The following is a 19621-nucleotide window of genomic DNA, read 5'->3' on the forward strand; positions in this document are numbered from 1 at the left end:
GAGAGAATAAATTTCTCTTTGTTAAAGCCATCCACTTGCAGTATTTCCGTTACAGCAGTACTAGATGACTAAGACAGTCACCTTGAAGACCAAGGTGTGCCTGACCCAAGCCATGGTATTTTCAATTGCATCATATGCATGCAAAAACTGGACAATGAATAAGGAAGACCGAAGAAGAATTGATGCCTTTAAACTGTGGTGTTGGCAAAGAATATTCAATATACCATGGACTGCCAAAAGAACAAACAAACCTGTCTTGGACGAAGTACAACCAGAATGTTCCTTAGAAGCAAGGATGGTGAGACCGTGTCTTACATACCTGGACATGTTGTCAGGAGGGGATCAGTCCCTGGAGAAGGACATCATGCTTGGTAAAGTATAGCGTCGGCGGAAAAGAGGAAGACCCTCAAGGAGATGGACTGACACAGTGGCTGCAACAATGGGCTCAAGCATAACAATTGTGTGCATGGCGCAGTATCAGGCAGTGTTTCGATCTGTGATACACAGGGTCACTATGAGTCGGAACCGACTCAACAGCACCTAACAACAACAATCTTTGGAAAAACAGACTGCCATATCTCTCTCCCGCAGATTGGGCTGGTGTTTTCAGCTAGCAGCCGAGCATTTAACCACTGTGCCACTAGTATTCCTTCGGAGAAATTCAGACCTTCTCAAACCCTCTCTGCCCCACATGCAGCACTCAGGCCACTCAGAAGGTGTGGAAATGACTCTGTCAGCCTTTACGGCTGAGTGCAGGTCCCAAATTCCAGAGTCCCCACCCCAATACTGGCATCCGGGAGACAGGAGGAATAGGCCTCGTTGGGGCCCTGGGGACCTTGCAGTATCAGTGCTGTTTTAACCCCTACGGCCTGGGTGTCATGGCGAAGTCCCAGCTCTCTGTGTGGGGGGGCATGGCAGGCACCCGCCACTGGGGCAGAGCAGCAGCCTGCAGTGGCTTGGCGTCCCCTCCAGCCCCAGCTTACCTCCCTCACCTCGAATGTCCTGAGCAAGGGAGGCTCAAGTTGGGGAGAGGACAGAGGCACAGAGGATGGTGAGGGCTGGTGACTCCGGGGCAGAGAGGTCCCACTGCCAGAGGACACGTCCCTCCTAAGGTCACACAGCACCCCCAGGTGCAGAAGGACATCTGTCCCCACCTGCCCTCTTGCCAGCACTGTCCGCAGCCACAGGAAAGTGCTGGTAGGAAGCAGACTGGACAGGAGACTGCAAGGGACACCCCATGAGCTGAGCTGTGTGCAGGAAGGGGCTGGAGAGACCCCTCCCCATGGCTGGAGGCCCACATCACCTGCTCCCCGATCATGGGCCCTTCAGTCTGCCCTGGCCACCACCTGCCACAGGGGTGGATGCAAAGGAAACAACAGGGTGGTGGAAGGCTGGGTGGCCCCCACTTCTCACCCTACCCCCAGGCCCTTCTGCCAAGTGGGGTCTTCAGGGGAGGGGGCAGGCAAGGCAGAGGCAGCAAGAAGATAGAAAGCCACAGATGACCTCAAACCCTGCTGATTGGCTTTCAGGCTGACCAGGGCCAGAGCCCAGCACCTTGCTCAGCCCCACCAGGTGGCCAGGGCATCTCAAAGGGACTCCTAAAGCTGACCCAGCCAAGAAGGGACTAGCAGTGGGGAGAGACAGGGACAGACAGACTCCTCCTGCCCCTGCAGCCTCATCCAGGGCCCACATCCAGGCACTGCCATCAGAATAGACCCTGGTGAGTCTTCAAGTCAGCCGGGTCAGGGCCTCAGGGCCCCAGCCAGTGAGAATTGCAGAAGGAGAATGCTCGTTAGGGAGTGGGGGAGCCTCTTCAGTGCGATGGGGGCTCTCAGAAGTACCAGCAGTGAGCTGCGAGAGGCCGGAAGGCCAGCCTTCTGCCCGGACAGGACGAGGCTAATGCGAGGGACAGGCTGCAGTGTTCAGGACCCAGACTACCGGACACACTCTAGGACAGAGAGGGGAGGCTGGGACTCTGGTAAGGACGGAGATAGGAGCCAGCCTGGGACGCCAAGCACACCACATCCCCGCACACCACCCAGGGCCATGGGAACTTTTTATGTACCAGATGCACAGGCCAGGTGGCCGGGTTCCCAGGGAGCAGCCAGGACCCCAGACAGACAGGGCCACCATCAAGTGGAGAACAGGGACACAAACGCTCTTCACTGCAGCTAAGAGCCAGCCGGCTGGGACAATCACAGCGGGCTCAGGCTCCTTTGCAGCTGACGGGCCTCATCAAGAAAAGGAGACGCCTGGCTCAAAGTGCAGGGAAAGACAGCCGCTCAACAAGGCAAGATTGGGGGAAGACGTCCTGATTTCAAGGGGAAGTTCCCAGCTACCTGACAGCAAGGCTGGCCAGGTGGCACACGTGCCAGGCTGCCCAGAATTCAGGCTCCACTCCAGCCCTGGTCCACTGTCAGACAGTCCCACCATCCACCGTGATTGCCAGGGCTTCCTCTACTCTCTGGTCCTCACCCACGATCCCCATTAAAATGCTGACCTTGGAGGTGCCCATCCTAAAACCCCAGCCATCTGGGCACACGTTGAAAGGTGCCAAGGCAGTTGGGGACCCCCCAGAGCCCTTCCTAGTCAGACAACACCAGCCTCAGGGCCACCTTCCCAGGTACAGGACTCTGCCAGACTACGATCAGACCACGAGCCCAGGAGTCCAGAATGACACAAAAAGAAACCCAGGAGCAAGGGTCCACCTGGGGAGAGACCCTCAAGCCCCCAAGGTGCCTCGGGGGAGGGGGGCAAGCGAGACCAAGACAGGCTCTCCACCTGCTCCACAGATCATGTAACCTGTGGAGATCACATGCAATGACCCTAAGAAAGAGGCCAGAAAGAGTAAAGGAAAGAAGCTGGAAAGCAAAGGGTTAACGAGCCCCCAACAGAGACCAGAGACGCTGGAATTGAGGTAAGGAACCAGCTCTGGTAGGAAGTCTGGGGACCCAGGGCCTCCTAGGGGAGATCTAGCCAAGGCAGAGTGGGTGGAGGGGCAGACCCACACCCACTGGGCCGGGTGGGCAGCACACACCAGGCTCTTTGCTGCCCAGGGTCCCTCCCCTGAGATGGGGTGGTGATGGCCCCGGGGAGGGTCACTGACCACCAGGAGTGCAGTCCTGGGCATGAAGTGGGTGTAGACAGCCGGTGCATGCAGTCAGTGCTTAATAAAAGATGAACGGGCAATGCTGCAGAGGCCTCGGGGCCGAGGTCCCCATTTGCGCCCACATTGTCTTAATGCCCCCCACACGGGAAGAGTGGAAGGCTGAAGTCCTTCCTGTCTAGAGGTAACCTCAAACAGCAAGCAGGGCCCTTCGAGTCCCTTCTGTCTGGAAGCAGGCACAAAAGAACCTCCATGAAACCCAACTCGTGGCTGGCAACTTTGTTTCCATCCCTGACCCCCTCCAGACTGCACCCTGAGAGCAGTGACACTTCCTGAGCCCTCCACAGAGACCCAGGCTGGAGGCTGAGCCACCCAGAGGCTACGTCCTTAACGAGCACCCAGGTGAGTCTGCTGGGGCAGTCCCCACCCTGACAGACAACTCCTGGAGCCGCCACCTCTCGCACCCTGGTGCCCACTGGGACTGTTCACTCCTTGGGCTGGCCAGGGAGCCCTGGTGGCAGCAAGGACCAGCCCCGAAGGATGGTCTGAGCTCAGCAGGTTCCGTCCCTCCTCATGGCACCCTTCAGCAGGCTGGCCCTGGCTCCCAGGCGTGGCCCTGACCCATCACTGAAATCTGGGCCTCCCTTCACACACCCACAACCCACGTGAGCAGTGGCTCTGCCTTATCTCCTTCCTGCTGAACTGAAGGGAACCTTTATTCAAGCATCCGTCCCCAGGGCCCGGCCCAACCTTCCCCAGTCCTAACTTAGAAACTCCAGCTCCTGCAGACGCTGCTCAGGCCCAGGGCACTCAGCGCACCTCGGGGCACTCAGGACTCCAGCCTCCTCCAGGGAGTGGCTGGCCCAGGACTTCCCACCCTGGGGCACACTGCCTGGGGGTCAGAGTCCACCTGTGAGGAGAGACTATGGTCTGTGAGCCCAGCTGATGGCCTCCGGAGCCACAGTTTGCTGTCCCCAGGCTCATATCTGGATTCAGGGATCTGGGTTAGGCTGGGGATGGGGGCCTTCCCTTCACTTCTGTGGGCAGCAGAGGCCTGCCTGGGCCCCTCCAGCTCTGAGATGTGGGCACCTTTCAACCAATTCCTTTGTAGCAATGGCTCCCACTGCAGAGAGCAAGGCAGCCAGGAGTCATCTGAATCCCACCTGACAGCTCCCCAAGCAGGCCCCAACTCCACCTGATCCCATGGGTGCTCACCACAGGCAGAGCCCCGGCCTGAGGAACCACAGGCTCATTGGCCTTCACGGAGACTGTGGTCAGCTGACCAAGGGCCCCCCCAAAGATGTCCATGTGCTCAAACCAGAAACTGTGAGTATGTGACCTTATATAGCAAGAGGGACTTTGCAGATGTGATTAAATTAAGGATATTGGATGGGAGATTGTCATGGATTGAATTATATCCCCCCAAAAATGTGTGTATCAATTGGGCTGGGCCATGATTCCCCGTATTGTGTGATTTTCCCATATGCTGTAAATCCTGCCTCTATGGTGTTAATGAGGGAGGATGGGTGGCAGTTGTGTTAGTGAGGCAGGACTCAACATCCAAGATTAGATTGTGTCTTGAGGTTACCTCAAGAAAGAAGCGAGCAGAGAGACAGAGGGACCTCGTACCACCAAGAAAGCAGCACCGGGAGCAGGGCACGTCCTTTGGACATGGGGTCCCTGTGCAGAGAAGCTCCTAGTTTGGGCGGAAGATGGATGAGAAGGCCGAGAGAGACAGAAAGCATTCACCTGGTGCTGACACCCTGAATTTGGACTTTTAGCCTACTTTACCTAGAGAAAATAAACTTCTCTTTGTTAAAGCCATCCATTTGGTATTTCTGTTATAGCAGCACTAGATGACTAAAACATGATCCTGGATTATCCGGGTGGGTCTGATGTCATCACAAGACTCCTCATAAGAGGGAGGCTGGAGGGTCAACGTCAGAAAAGGGAGGTGTGATGATGAAAGCAGAGGGCCAGAGAGAGATTGGAAGATGCTATGCTCCTGGCTCTGAAGAGGGAGGAAGGGGCTATGAGCCAAGGAAAGCCGGCAGTTGCTTGAAGCTGGAAAAGGCAAGGAAGCATTTTTTTATGCTCCTGGCTCTGAAGAGGGAGGAAGGGGCTATGAGCCAAGGAAAGCCGGCAGTTGCTTGAAGCTGGAAAAGGCAAGGAAGCATTCTCCCCTAGAGCCTCCAGAAGGAACACAGTCCTGCCCACACCTTGATTTTTACCCCATTTCGGACTTCTGGCCTCCACAACTGTGAGATAATGAGTCTGTGTTGTTTTAAGCCACTAAGAGTGCGCTCATTTGTTACAGCAGCCACAGTACATCGATACAGAGAGCAGCACCACTGTCTGGGGTGTCTTTTCCAGACTGCGGCAAATCGTGCACATTGAGAGTCCAGAAGGCTAGACCATCCGAGCCAAGCCAAAAGGGTCTTCAGATATCACCCGATCCAGGGGTCTTCAACGTCTGCCCGGCTAGCCCGCCTCCTGACTCTCAGGTCAGGGTGGGTCCCACCAAGCTGGTGCCGGGCCGTCTGTACCACGGTGCCTCCCAAGAACTGGAAACTCCTGGGACCCCTCCCAAAGGCAGCGCTGTGGGGCGGGGGGGGGTCTGGCTGAGCCTACAGTGGGACCCTAGGACACCCCAACAGTGGTACCCCAATTGAGCATCGGCACCCTGGACTCGTCCTAAACCCAGCAGAAAACATCGGCTCAAAGGAGGACCTGGTCCTCTGTGGCAAGGCTGGATGGGAGCGTGGAGACCACTTCCTTCCCCATGCTTAGAGAAATGCGCTCACTGTGAGGTGGGGGAGCAGGTGGGCTCATTCCAGGGGCAACAGCCTGGCTCAAGGACAAGCCCATTCTGTACCCTGGAGCCCAGCGCCATGCCCCACCCTTTCCAGGAAAGGCCAGAGAGAACAACTAGCAACTCCCCAGAGGACGGGGGAGCCTGTGAAGGTCCTGCAGGGCTCAGAAGACTGATGATGGCTCTGGGCAGGGGCGCCTGGCCCACTGGAGCATAATGTAATATACAAAAATCTGTGACAGCTGTTTTAAGTGACGGCCAGGCCAGGGTTTGCAGGAAAGTCCCCATGGTCCTTTCGGTCCCCTCTGCACCCTCAGCTGAGCTGTGTGATTAAGGACTTTGGCAGCTCCATGCCGGGACACACCCCTGAGCTGACACCAGGCCAGTCACCCTCACCCCCAAGGGGACTGGACTGACCTGCAGTGTCTCCAAGCTGAAGGCTGGTGGTGCCATCCAACCCCCACGACACTGCTCAATCAAAGGCCGGCCTGGCACTAGGAGCCCTCAGAGCCCTCTACCCGTGGAAGGAGCTGGCGCAGCTCAGGTACCATCAGACCTAAACTGCGGGGTGGGGGGGGGGAGGGGGGAGTGGGAGCTGAGTGAGGCCAGGGTGCACCCTGCCTGCCACAGGCTGCTGGGGTCCCCAAGTCCTGGCTTCTTGGCTGTCCTCACAGCCCACTGGGCTGACCATGCCCTGAAAGCAAAAAGGATTTTCCAGCACCTGCCATGGTGCATCGGCCACAATCACACCATGAACTCAAACGGCCCCAGCCTCCTGGGATCCTGGAGGGGGAGACCCCACCCCGCTGTGGGGGGCCAGGGGCCCTCTCTCTCTAGCCCACCTTCTCATTTGACCCCCTGCAGGTCCCTCCCATACACACACCTCCGCAGGCGAAGCAAGGGATGTTTCCCTTCCTTCCAGTCAAATGGCCACCCTGCTGTCACCAGCCTCAGGGCCTCCCAGAGGGACAGCAGGAATTCAGATGATGGCATCCCGGTCTAAACCATTTACAAGGTCCCAGCCCTCTCCCGTTAAGGCGCCGCCGTTGCCCCCCGCCCCACCCCCAGACGCACAGACCCAAACTTTGGAAAAAGGAAACAAGGGCAGCGCTCCGCCCCACCCAACCAGGTCCCGCCGCGCCTCCGCCCCATCTCCACTGGCCCGGCAGAGCGGGTCGCCAGCGCCCACCTGGCCTCCGCTGGCCGGCGCTCACAGGATAGCCGGCCTGGCTCAGGTGGCACGGATAGCAGCTCCTCCAGAGGTAGCGGTAGTGCGTGCCCGCGACGCGCGCCAAGCCCCCCAGGAGCCCGAGGCACCAGAGCGCGGCCAGCCCGCTGGCGCCCCGGGACGCCCCCATGGCGGGGTTGGCCCGAGCGAGCGGAGGAGGCGCCGGGACCAGGGCGCCTAGCTGCAAGGCAGGAGAGCAGCGAGGTTGGCTGGGCGACTCGGGCTTGGGCTCCGGGATCGGGCTCCGCGCTCTGCCTCCAGATCCGGCTCAGGCGGGCACACAAGGCGGCCACTCAGCTCGGCGCCGCTGGGGAGCCGCTAACGCCGGCCCGCCCCCTCGCCTTTATGTTCTCAGCTTTCCCTCCTCCCCCAACAGGTACAAGCCAAATCTTCGCCCGCTGGAGGGGGCTGCCCCGCCCCTGGCCCGCCTCCGCCGTGGCTCCGGGGGTGCTGCGCTGGGCCTAGCCAACGCGCGTCCGCCTGCCCGACACATTCCTCCGCGCGCGGTCACGGGCCGGGACACATGGATATGCGCGCAACACATGCACAAACACACACAGATCTATGCAAACACACACAAACTCAGACATACATAAACACACACATACACAAACGCATACCTTCCCCTGTGCAAACATAGAGAAGAAAGCAAAGGCCAGGAGGAAGCATCCTATGGGCACTGTGGGTCCTGCATGTGGCTTGGTGGGGGCCCAGCTGTGCCAAGTTTGGAAGGGTGGGGAGATGAAGGCACCCTGAGGTGGTGTTGCTAAGTGGAAACCCTGGCGGTGAGGATATTCCCCCAGCCTAGATGTCCCCTGCCTTGTACTATCCTGCTCCACCACCACCATTGGACCAGGGCCTGTACCTGAGGAGCCTGGGCTGGAGAACCCTTGTATCCCACAGTGGGGGGTGGGGGTGGGGGTGGGGGGCGTGAGGGCATAAGTACAGGGCTGGGAAGATCATGAGGCACCAACCCCAGAGCGGTGGGCAACCCCTCCTTGCTTAAGAAGAAAACCCAAGCCCCCTCCCCCACCACATCCCCAGGCAACCTCAGGGAGCCTGAAGTCAGGCCAACCCTTGACTTGCAGTAGCATGTCTTCCTTGCCTGGGGTCTGAAGACCCCAGAGCCCCCAACCTCTCCCAGCCCTCCTTCCACATGTACCTCAGGGCGTCAGACTCCACGCTCAGGGCAAAGCTGGAGCAAACTAGCTGGGCACTGGATGATCATGAGCAGTGGTCATGGGGCCAGGGGAACCCCCACAGGGGCTAGAGTCCCACCAACACCTGTTTCCGGGCCATCTGCAGGAAGCCCTCCAAAGGCAGCATCTCTGGAGCACTGTCCATGCCCCCCAAAGGCCACTCGACTGGGGCCCCTGCAGAGGCATAAAGCCTGGGGACACCCCCAGCCACCTCTCTTCAGGGACTGCCAGCCATTAATCTAGGGGAGCCGGGGGTACCTGCACAGGGGTCACCTGGCCTGGCACAAGCAGGGGCCTACCGGGTACTGGGTCGATGGTGCGATGAGAAACCACAGCTGCTGTGGCTGTGTACCTGGCTCTCATCCTCACCATGGCCCTGAGGGACAGGGGCTGTCCCCATTCTTGAGATGATGAAACTGAGACTGGGGGAGGTTAGGATACGACCTTCATCACATGTCCAGTCAAGTGGATGTCCCCTCCAGCCCCAGCCCCACTGGGTGGTACCTGAAGGCAGATCTCCACATCCATACTTGGATGCCACCAGCCTGTACTGAAAGGCTGTCCCAGGTCTGCCCTCTCAGGAAGCCCCATTCAGTGCTGAGGTGTGGTAGAGGGACCTACCCAGCCCACCTGTGAGGCCTGGCCAAAGGGCAGCCACAAGCCCATGACAGAGGAGGGCCCAGCACAGGTACCAGTCACCTCGTCGGGTTCTATCTGCCATCCAGAGGCCTGCCCACCCACTGGCCTGGCCAGGCACCCAGCTGGCCGAGCCCAGCTCAAGGCAGTGGAGGGGGGTTCTGCTATCCGTGAGACTCTTCCATGAGCTCCCCTCCCTGTCCTCTGCTCAGCACCCTGCCGCACCCCAAGCCTCACCCTGCAAAGTCTCCATCATTCTCAAACCCGTGGCACCAAGTGTTAACAGAAGGTATTGGAGAGGGCGGCAGGGCCTTCACCCGGCAGTTCCCACAGCACCCCAACCCTCCACAGCTGGGCCCCCTGCTCTGCCCCCTCATCCCATCTCAGGGTGCTGACCTGGGCTGCACGCCCACTCCAGGCTAAGCAGCCATTCGTCCCCAGGCCATTCGCTGCCTCAGCCTCGTCCCTAGTAAGCAGAGCACGGCCGGGGCAGACGGGAGCCTGTGTGCGTGGACAAGTGCCAGGACCCCTCTGGGCCTCGGTTTCCTCATTCGGGCAGTGGGCAGAGGCCTGAGAGCCAGAGGAGGCAGGGGTTTGATGAGTCACCCTCCACCATGCTGAGAGGCCAGGGAGGAGATCGGCCATGAACTCTTGAGTTTCCAGGGGCCAATGCAGAGAGCACAATTAGACCTTGGGAATGCTTCACAAGGACAAGTCTGGGCAATGACTCCATCATTTCTGCCTTGGAAACCCTCAAAAGCTATGAAAGTTCACGGATTGAGGCTAGGTCTGCAGCTGCAAGATGGGGTAGGGAGTCCCGCTCCTTAGACACCAGCAGGCGGGAAGGGGCTGCCCTGGCACTGCCCACCTTGCCAGCTCGGCCCAAGGCTCCCGGTCGCTCACACCGACCTCCCAGCCCCCAAGCTGCCTTCCTGCCCCCTTGCAAGCCAGCCTCCACCTGACCAGCCCAGGGGAACATCCACTCCTCCTCCCCCCGCCCAAGCATTGGGTCCGCCCTTCTCCTCCTCTCATGCTGACACCCCCTTACCTACCTCTGCCCCTGGCAGACACGCCACACTGAATCTTCATCTGTCAAGAAGGGAGACTCGTGCAGAAGCGCCCTGGGCCCTGCACTGAGATTGCCAGGTTCTGCAACATTCTCTGGATCTTGCTAAGCCTGTTCTCGGAGGAGAAATGACTGTCCCAGGTCCCACAGAACATAGAGGGCTGCTGAGAGGGACTAAGTCTGACTCCGATTAAACAGTCTCTTTCTGCCACCACCTCCACCCTGAGCTCCTCCTCCTGGGTAGCAAGGGCCCCAGGGAGTCCTGAGCAGTGGAGGAGGGGAGGCTCATGCTGACTCTTGCTCACCCACCACCTGGTGTCCGGCACTGCCCCTCGCCACACACACTCACAGGCCTCAGCCCCGAGCTCACAGCTGCAGCTCCTCCGGGCAGGGCCTCCAGAGGGCTCTCTCACCACTGAGATGGGTGCTGGGCAAAAACATGTCTAGGAAGTTCTGGGTTCAAATTCTGTCTCTTACAACATTCTCTGGGTGACCTTGACCTCCCTGGGCCTCAGCTTCTTTATCACCCCAACGTTCATCCTGCCACCCACCCGATGGACTTAAACTTCAATTTATCCTTCAGTGCCAGCTCACAGGCCACCTCTGCAGCACCTCCCTACCAGGCCTCAGGCCCAGAGCAGGCTGCTGCCACCACCTCTGCGTTGGGGGTGACCCAGCCCTCCTCCACATTTACCCATCCACTCATTCATTCACTTACTCACTCTCTCATAAGATCACTCGTTCATTGGTTTATACACTCATTCACTCACACTCACTCTCTCAAAGATCATTCTCTTATTTGCTCCCTTATTCATTCATTGGTTCATTCCCTTGCTCTGTCACTCATTTACTCATTCACTCATTCACTCATTTACTCATTCACTCATTTACTTATTCACTTACTCATTTGGTCACTCACTCATTCATTTTTTCATGCATTCATTTGTTGGTTCATTCACTTATTCACTTGTTCACTTACTCTCGTTCATTCACTCACTCATTCACTCATTCCTTCACTTACTCGTTCAACAATGAAGTGTGTGCCCACTATGGGCAAGGCAGAGTTCTAGGGGTACAGCAATGTCTCCCTACCTGACTGAGGGCTATATTCACGTCCCCGGAGCCTGGCACAGGCTGGCACATTCCATGGCATGGACGAGCTTGGCAGTGCCTCCCTGACAGACTGAGGCGGTGCAGTGGCTCTGTGCCCTCCATCCACACGGAGGCCCAGCACACAGCCATGGAGCTCACCAGCCCGCCAAGCACCAGCGGCCCAGACGGAGCCTGCAGCCATCCCACTGTCCCTCCTTGGTGCCACCGCCAAGCGCATCCAGGGCTGCGCCTGTGGGGTCTGGAAGCTGTTTGGGAAATGCGTTCCTGGTGTGGAAATGGGCTGGGCATCTCTGCCAAGCGGAATGTCTGTTTGTCAGCAGAAGAAGCGCCTGCTCCACCCGCCAGCCCAGCTCCAGCTCACCGCTCCAGGCTGGTCGGCCGCCGATGCAGTGCCAGACGGGGACCCTGGCTCTGCCTGCCTGCCTGGTGGAGGATAGGGCACATAGGTTCCTCACTTCTAGGACGACTCTGAGGATGGAGCAGGGAGAGGATAAGAGCCCTCTGCAGGCAGATTGGTTTGAAGGGGTGAGGGAGAGGAGGGACATGCCCAAGAGGCCCCAGAGGTCACAACCCTGTGATTGGGGGGCTGCACTTTTTGAGGTACCAGGGCAGAGCAGCAGCTGTGGACCATCTACAATATCTGGGTACATTGTCCACGCCCAGCACTGCACAGGGGCTGAGAACAGAGAGTGGGCAAGCCACCTACCCATCAGGTACATGGATGGGCCCTGAACAAGGTCAGTCACGTGTGAGTGGCTGACCAAGGAAGAGCCAGCCACCGGGGTTCTGCCTTTACCACCACGGCCCATTCTCACCCTTCTGAGCTCATGGGAGGACTGTGTGTGCATATGCACACATGTACACACATGCATGTGCACATACGTGTGCATCACAAGTATGTACACGCACATGCACACACACAAACGTGCACATGTGTGTCCCCTGAAGCAGGCGTGCTCACGTGACTGGTTCCAGCCAATGAATGATGAACAGGAGGCACCTGGGTCACTTCAAGCTGGGAGCTTCAAGATTCATTCTCCCTCCCAGGATCATGCAAGGGACCCTGGGGCTTTGAGGGCTCTGGGCACACAGGTGACACCCCTCATCTGGGGTAGGATGAGCAAAGTGGGAGCGGGCTGGGGGCATGGGAAAGGTGAGGGTGTGCCCATGACTGAGGACCCCCATGTCGGGGGGAGGTGAAGTGAGACTGTTGGGCTAACAGCAGGAGGAGGATGGGCAGAGGGAGCTGGAGAGGTGGGTAGTGCTGGGGAGGTGGGTGGGAGTTGGGGAGGTGGGCAAGAGGGCACAGAGGAGGTGGGCAGAGGCTGACTTGGAAGGCCTGGGAGGCCACAGAAGGTGGCCTAGGTGTTAGCCCAAGACCAGCAAAGGGCAGGGAGGGTGCTGGACCTGGCAGTGACCAGGTGGGTATTGCAGGCACCCCCAGTGGTAGGAAGAGAACGGCCAGGAAGGCACAAGAAGGGAGTCTGTTCTCTTAGGCAGCTTTCAAAGTGCCTTACAGGGCTCAAGGCCTCACAGCCAAAATCCTTCCTTGGCTATCCCCAAAGGGCAAAGGCCCCTTAAACCAAAAAAATCCTAACTCGTTGCCATCAAGTCCATTTCGACTCATAGCGACCCTGGAGGACAGAACAGAACTGCCTCACAGCATTTCCAAGGAGAGGCTGGTGGATTCAAACTTCTGGTTAGCAACCAACCTCTTAGTCAGCTGGAAAAATAGACCTGGCCTGGCTACTTCCAACCCTTGACCTCGAGAGCTGAGTCCAGAGCAGATCAGCTCTCAGTCTGAGGTCCGGTGGGGTCTAACCTGCCTCCTCACAGAGACTGCATAGAACCAGCCCCCGCCTGGCCCTCCCACCCTTCTCGAGGGCGGTGTTTATTTCAGGAGCAGAGAACAGGGCTATCAGTCTCAGAAGAACGCCAAGCCTGGCTCTGGCCTCCGGAATCCCTCCAGTGACAGCCGCATGGCAAATCCATTAGCCTGTCTCTGCTCCTCACCCAAGCCAAAGGAAGGAAAATTGAAACCAGGGCTGTTTCCATGAGCCCAGCTGCCAGGCTGGCTGCAGCTGTTCCGGCTGGCCAGGCAGAAACAGGGCGCCCCCTCCTCTAGCAAATGCAAGGCCCCTGCGAGGATCCAAGAGAGAATAGCTTTCCACTTCACATGCCCCAGCAGAGGCCAGGCGGCCTAGGGGCACCTAGGCCCCCCCAACATGCGGAGAAGCCCAGGTTGTGACCTGTCACAGGGAGGCGGCACGGCCAGCCAGCAGAACCATGCTGCACTCCCAGACACATGTGCACGTGGTTGTGCACGTGACAGGGCTCCGCGGTGTTCTGCTGCTCCTTCTTTTCTTTTCCCTGTGGCCAGGCAAACTCCCTGGGGGGCCTCAAGTGCTGACTCAGCCCCACCACAGGCACAGTCCTAAGGCCAGCTGCCCTGGGTACCTGGACTCTCCTTGGGGAAACCAGAGGTCCCTGGGTCGCAGAGACCACAGACAGGGCACATAGGGGCCCCTGAACTTCACACTGCACACACGGGAAGCCTGGGTGATCCGGGAAGGCTTCCTGGAGGAGAAGAGCCTGAGCTGGCCTTTGGACAGGCAGAGAAGATGGGAAGGGCATGAGATTTCAGGGGACTTAAACAGCCTGGATTGTCAGGGAGGATGTATAGGGCAGGTGGGGGACCACTGGGCAGAGCAGGCCAGGCAGTAGAAGGGACAGGGGATCAGGGAAGGCCTGAATGCTGGGCCAGAAGGTTTGCTGACACCGTGTGCCTGGACACCAGCTGGGAGCACAACACCATGCCAGGACCAGGCTGTGGCGGGCACCCCGCAGACTAGAAAAAAAAAGAAGCCCCCACAAATCAATGACCGGGGTACATCACCAAGCTGCTTACAGCAGCCCATAAGGGGCACTAGGTCCCTTCGGCCACCTCTGCTCTCCTCGCTCCCCACCTGAAGCACAGCCAGGCACCCACTGGAACCCCTCACAAGATGCAGGGGTTGAGGGGTGGCACCCAGCCAAGGCCTGGTGCTGGGGCCCAGGCAGCACGTGCCTCCAAAGGTACCCAAGCTGTAGTTGGCAGGCCCTGGCCAGCCACCACCACTCCCCTCGCCCCTGAGGCCCCCTGTGCTGCCCTTCCCACGCCCTGGCCCACTAGCTCCTGCTACACTACCCTGCCACCAGGAGAGCTGGGCACAGCCGCCAGTCCACACAATCAGAGAAGCAACTTCCAAATGCCCAGGACTCCCAGCTCCAACTGGGAGGCGCAGCACCCGTGGCTCTGGGTCCACACCCTCCTTCCAAAATCTCCACATGGAAGTTACACAAGCCCTAGGGTCTTATTATGACAAAGATTCCCCTCTGCCCCCTTCCCTCACAGTGGCTCTGGCCAGACCCCGGGCTCAGGGACTGGCCTCTGAACCAGGCAGAAAGACAAACACAGGGTTTGTCTGAGGGCCTGGTGGGGTCAGAAGCCCACCCCCCCAGCCAGGCTCTGAGGGGAAAGAGGCTCAGGAGGTCAGGGGAGGAGGCCTGGGCCTGGATCACATCTCAGGGTGCCCTGGGGAAGAGCCTGAGACCATGATGGGGAAGTAGTTCCCGGGACAGCGGGGGTATGGTTCAAGCACTGTCACAAACCAGGAGGGACAGAAATGACCACAGCCAAGAGGACTGGCAGCACGAGAATCTGAAGAAGGGGCTGGAATGAAGGGGCCCTACAAACAGAAACAGACAGGGAAGGAGCTAAGCTCATTGGTGGAGGGGAGTGTCCCTCCTACCTGGTGGGTGGAGGGCAGGGGGTCTGCCTTCACATGGCCTCCATGCCTCCCACCATCCACTGAGAGGGCCTGGGGCCTCCATTTCCAGGACAGGCACAGGGGGCAATGGGGTGCCCAAGGCCACATGGCGGGCAGCCCATGGCTCTGGTGAGCAGTGGTCACTGCTGCCCCGAACCACTCCAGCCTCTTCAGCCAGAACCCGCGAACTGCATGGAAACAGAGCTGAGACCAGTCATGTTTCTAGAACAGGGGGAGAGTGGCTGCATGAGCTCCCCACCCAGGAGACCCCTCTGGGCTCTGCAGGCTCTGTAGGGGCAGCTGCCAATGCAGGGGGCAGGCCCCCCTGAATGGTTGGTCTGCTGATGGCCTGTCTAGCCTGTCTTCTCTCTACAGGGCGGCTGCCCCAGGAGGAGCTGACTGGACCAGGCCAGGTCCACAGGGTAGGTTTTTGTCCATGGCTGGGGTGTGTGTACACCCTCTCACCAAGCCCTGAACCTGAGGATGGTGGGCTCCCAGGGTTAAACCAAACCCCTGAGTCACCTCTTTACTAAATCAGGGGGCCAGATTTGCACCCTGGGCTTTCTGACTCCAGCGTCTGGCTCTTTCCCTCCACCCCATCTCCAGGTCTGACAGGAACCAGCAGGTCCTTCAGTGGCATGGGCACCTGGAGCATGGCCCCTCAGAGACTGCAGACGGCTTGGCCTTGGTTCTCCTTAGAAAGATTCTCCCAGTCCCAGGGTGAGGGATTAGGCCCACGGCAGGCCTTGGGTTGCTTGTCACCAGCTTGGCTCTAACTGTGGGGTTGAAGGCTATTATGTTCCTGCCTTGGCCTTCACTATGACTATACCTGCCAGAATGTGCTGCTTGGAGAAGCAAGAGAGCCAGGAGAGGAAATGAGAGCTTTCAGCTCTCGGCACAGGATCGGCCCTGGCCACAGACACTGCCCAGAAACACCGACGCCCTGCCTGGAAGGAATACGTTTCACACTTGGGTTTCCTCGACCATGTCCAGAAGAGAAACCCAGGGAATGCTAGCCAGGGAGGGCCCAGATTCCGGAACTTAGGGAACACTGGCCAGGGAGAGACCAGACCCCAGAGCTCACAGAGATAAGCAAGGGCTTCGTTCACACCTGCTTGTACTGCCCACAGGTGACTCAGGATGGGCAGGCCACACCACCTGTCCGGCCTCGGCCTCCTCGTCTGTACAGGCAGGTTGTTTAAGAATCAATGCAGGAAAGCAGTTGGCAGTTCCTCCAAAAGTTGAACATAAAATTACCATATGACCCAGCGATTCTACTCCTAGGTACATACCAAAAAGACTAGAAATCAGGAGCTCAGACAGACATTTCTGCACCATTGTTCACCACAGCACTATTCACAATTGCCAAAAGGACCTAAATGCCCATCGACAGATGAATGGATAAACACAATGTGGTACAGCCAGACAATGGGATATTGAAAAACCAAAGCCAAACCAGTTGCCATGGAATCAATTCCAACTCATAGCAACCCTATAGGACAAAGTAGAACTGCCCCATAGGGTTTCCGAGGCTGTAATCTTTACAGAAAAGATTGAAGCTGTCAAGGATTTCATTTTCCTTGAATCCACAATCAATGCCCATGGAAGCAACAGTCAAGAAATCGAACGATGCATTGCATTGGGCAAATCTGCAGCAAAAGACCTCTTTAAAGTGTTGAAAAGTAAAGGTGTGACTTTGAGGACTAAGGTGCACCTGACCCAAGCCATGGTGTTTTCGGTCACCTCATATGCACCTCAAAAGCTTCACAATGAACAAGGAAGACCAAGAAGAATTGACACCTTTGAATTATGGTATTACAAAGAATATTGAATATACCATTGACTGCCAGAAGAATGAACAAATCTGTGTTGGAAGAAGTACAGCCAGAATGCTCCGTAGAAGCAAGGATGACAAGACTTCGTCTCAAGTACTTTGGACTTGTTATCAGAAGGGACCAGTCCCTGGAGAAGGATGTCATGTTTGGTAAAGTGGAGGGTCAACAAAAAAGAGGAAGACCCTCAATGAGATAGATTGACACAGTGGCTGCAACAATGGGCTCAGGCAAAACAACGATTACAAGCATGATGCAGGAGCGGGCAGTGTTTCTGTTGTACATAGGGTCGCTATGAGTCAGAACTGACTCGATGGCACCTAACAAGAACAACAATCTTTACAGAAACAGACCGCCACGCCTTTCTCCCATGGAACAGAGATTGGCGTGAACCACCAATCTTTCAGTCAGCAGCCAAGCGCTTAAACACTGTGCCACCAGGGCTCCTTAATGGAATATTGCTCAGCCATAAAAAGGAATGAAGTCCTAGGACATGCAAAACATGGATGAACCTTGAAAACAGTATGCTAAGTAAGATAAACCAGACACAAAAGGACAGAGATTGCGTGGTTCTGCTCATACGAAATGTCCGGAGCAGGCAAATCCGTAGAGACGGGAAGTGGATCTGTGGTCAGTGGGGCCTGAGAGGAGGGGGAGATGGACAGAAACTGCCAATGGTTACAGGTCTCCTTTGGCGGGTGGCGGAAACGTTCAGCAGTGAGGTAAAGGTGGGAATCGCACATTGTGGATGTACTCAATGCCACTAAATTGTCCAGTTCAAAATGGTGAATTTTATGTTCTGTGAATTTCACCCCCAGTAAAAAAAAAAAATCCACCTGAGTCAGGCCCCAGGTATGTGCCAAGGGTCAGTCTAGGCAGGCCCCTGGCCCCTGACAGTGCAGGCTGGAGGGGCGGTGGTGGCACCCTCAGATGGGCCTGTGTGGTGGCTCCAGGCTCACCTCCAGGAAGTGGCCTGCATCCCCCGCCTCCCCCGGCACTTCCTGGCTGTGTGACAGGCCATTTCCACCCCTCTTTGGGGCTCACATATTGAAAATGGGCATCACAGCACAAGGACGGAGTGACAGTGGGGGGCTTTCGCCAGGCTGGCTCAGAGCAGGCTGCACAGAGCCGTGGCTTGCCTGTCACTATAACCTTACAGCCACCCCTTCCCATTCTTCCTTCAGTGAGAGCAGCACCATGATGGGAAGCGCAACAGTCCTTGAAGCACAAATCCCTCCAATGAACCTCCCTTGCGAGCGCCGCTCTTAGGAGTAAGGGGTTCTACCATGGGCCGATCTTGGGGGTGAAGGGGCCTGCCATTGGTGGCAGGAGTGGATTACCCAATAAGTAAGGTAAGCACGCGCTTATGTGTGCTTACTTCCTAATCTGTAGTAAGCACAAGTAAGCCTGTGCTTATGTGGTGAAACCCATGTGAAATTGTTCACTACAGGTTAGTAGATAAACCCATGCTTACCCTGCTGACTAGGTAATCTGTCCCTGTCAGGGACTGTACATTTGAAAAGAAGCTTTGGTTCAGTAGGAAGGTGCTGTGGGGGTTGGGAGAGAGACAGACACCAGCCATACCTAGAAGCAGAATCTTTGATGTGGTGAAAAAATGTGAAATTGTTCATTATAGATGATCTGGTAAGCAAGGTAAGCACGGTGCTTACCTTGCCTATTGGATAATCCACCCCGATCGGTGGAACAAAGCATCACCACCCAGCAGGGAGGTCAGAGGAGGCCCACTGAGAAGAGCCTCGAGAGGTGCAGGTGGTCTCACACCCAGGCTGGGCTATGAGGACCTATCCTGGCACTAGGCTAGGATCCCTATCAGCCCCCCATCCCTTCCTGCTGAGAGATGGCAGCAGCTGGCTCGGGTCAGCCCACGACTCTCCCAGCAGCCCGGACCAGCGACCCAGATGCTTCCTAATCTAAGCCCCATCTGACTGCTCATCACTCTCAGATTCCTGCTTCTCCCTGGGGGTGGTGAAGACTTGGCCCCTCCTCACTCCTGCTGAGCCCATGGGGTGAGAGAATGGGCTAGTCCAGGACTTGTCTCCCACCTACCTTCTGAGCCTGTGCAGATGGCTGGGACCAGCAAGGAGGAAGCAAGAAGTCCCCTGGCCCAAAAAACCAAAAACCAAGCCCTTGTGTCAAGTCGATTCCAACTCATAACGATTCTATAGAACAGAGTGGAACTGCCCCGTAGGGTTTCCTAAGAGCGGCTGATGGAATTCGAACTGCCAACCTTTTGGCTAGCAGCCAAGCTCATAATCACCACACCACCAGGGCTCCAGCCCTGGCCCAGGGACATCCAATTTGATCCGGGAAAAGGCTCCCTGGGCTCACTGGGGGAGGGGAGGCACAGGTCTCCTCCGTGTCCCCTGGGATCCCAAGTACATGTATCTTAGGATGGATTCTATCACCCTTCCACAGCAGGGGCTGAGAACCCCTGGGGACTGGGCCCACAGTGTTGGACCCCAGGGACATCATCACAGCTTCTGCCAAGGGCTGGAGCCCCCATGGAGCTTCTCAAGACACCAACTCCACCTGGAAGACCCAACCACGGAGGAGTGGGGGTTGGCACGCTGAACCACTCTCCACCACCCCGGAAAAGAGCAGGCCCAGTTCCACGCTAGATAGAGAAGGACCTCACCCAGGGAAGGCCTTGTTCAGCGGGAGCCTCTGCCCCAGCAGAGCCTTCACCCCACCCCACCCTTCCCTGCCTGGGCAGTTGCCCTCTTTCCCAGGCCCCCTCCTTATCTCCTGGAAGGAGCTGGTGTTGGCAGGAGTGGGAACAGCAGGGTATCTCCAGAGCCA

General features: G+C 57.5%; 1 protein-coding gene across 9 annotated transcripts in view; it reads right to left on the reverse strand.

The window, feature by feature from the left end:
• The window catches only part of MEGF6 (multiple EGF like domains 6), a 136340-nt gene that overhangs the window by 46099 nt on the left and 70620 nt on the right, over positions 1 to 19621 (reverse strand). For 2 of the 9 annotated variants that reach the window (XM_049877697.1, XM_049877696.1), the window contains exon 1: positions 7108 to 7475. The exons of the other annotated variants lie outside the window; for them this stretch is intronic. In XM_049877697.1, the coding sequence (XP_049733654.1) occupies positions 7108 to 7276 (169 nt within the window). In that variant the 5' untranslated portion in view covers positions 7277 to 7475. Of the gene's footprint in view, positions 1 to 7107; positions 7476 to 19621 lie in introns of those variants that run through there. 9 annotated transcript variants of the gene reach the window in all.

This window comes from Elephas maximus, chromosome 3 (assembly GCF_024166365.1).
Source record: "Elephas maximus indicus isolate mEleMax1 chromosome 3, mEleMax1 primary haplotype, whole genome shotgun sequence".
NCBI classification, from domain to species: Eukaryota; Metazoa; Chordata; class Mammalia; order Proboscidea; family Elephantidae; genus Elephas; species Elephas maximus.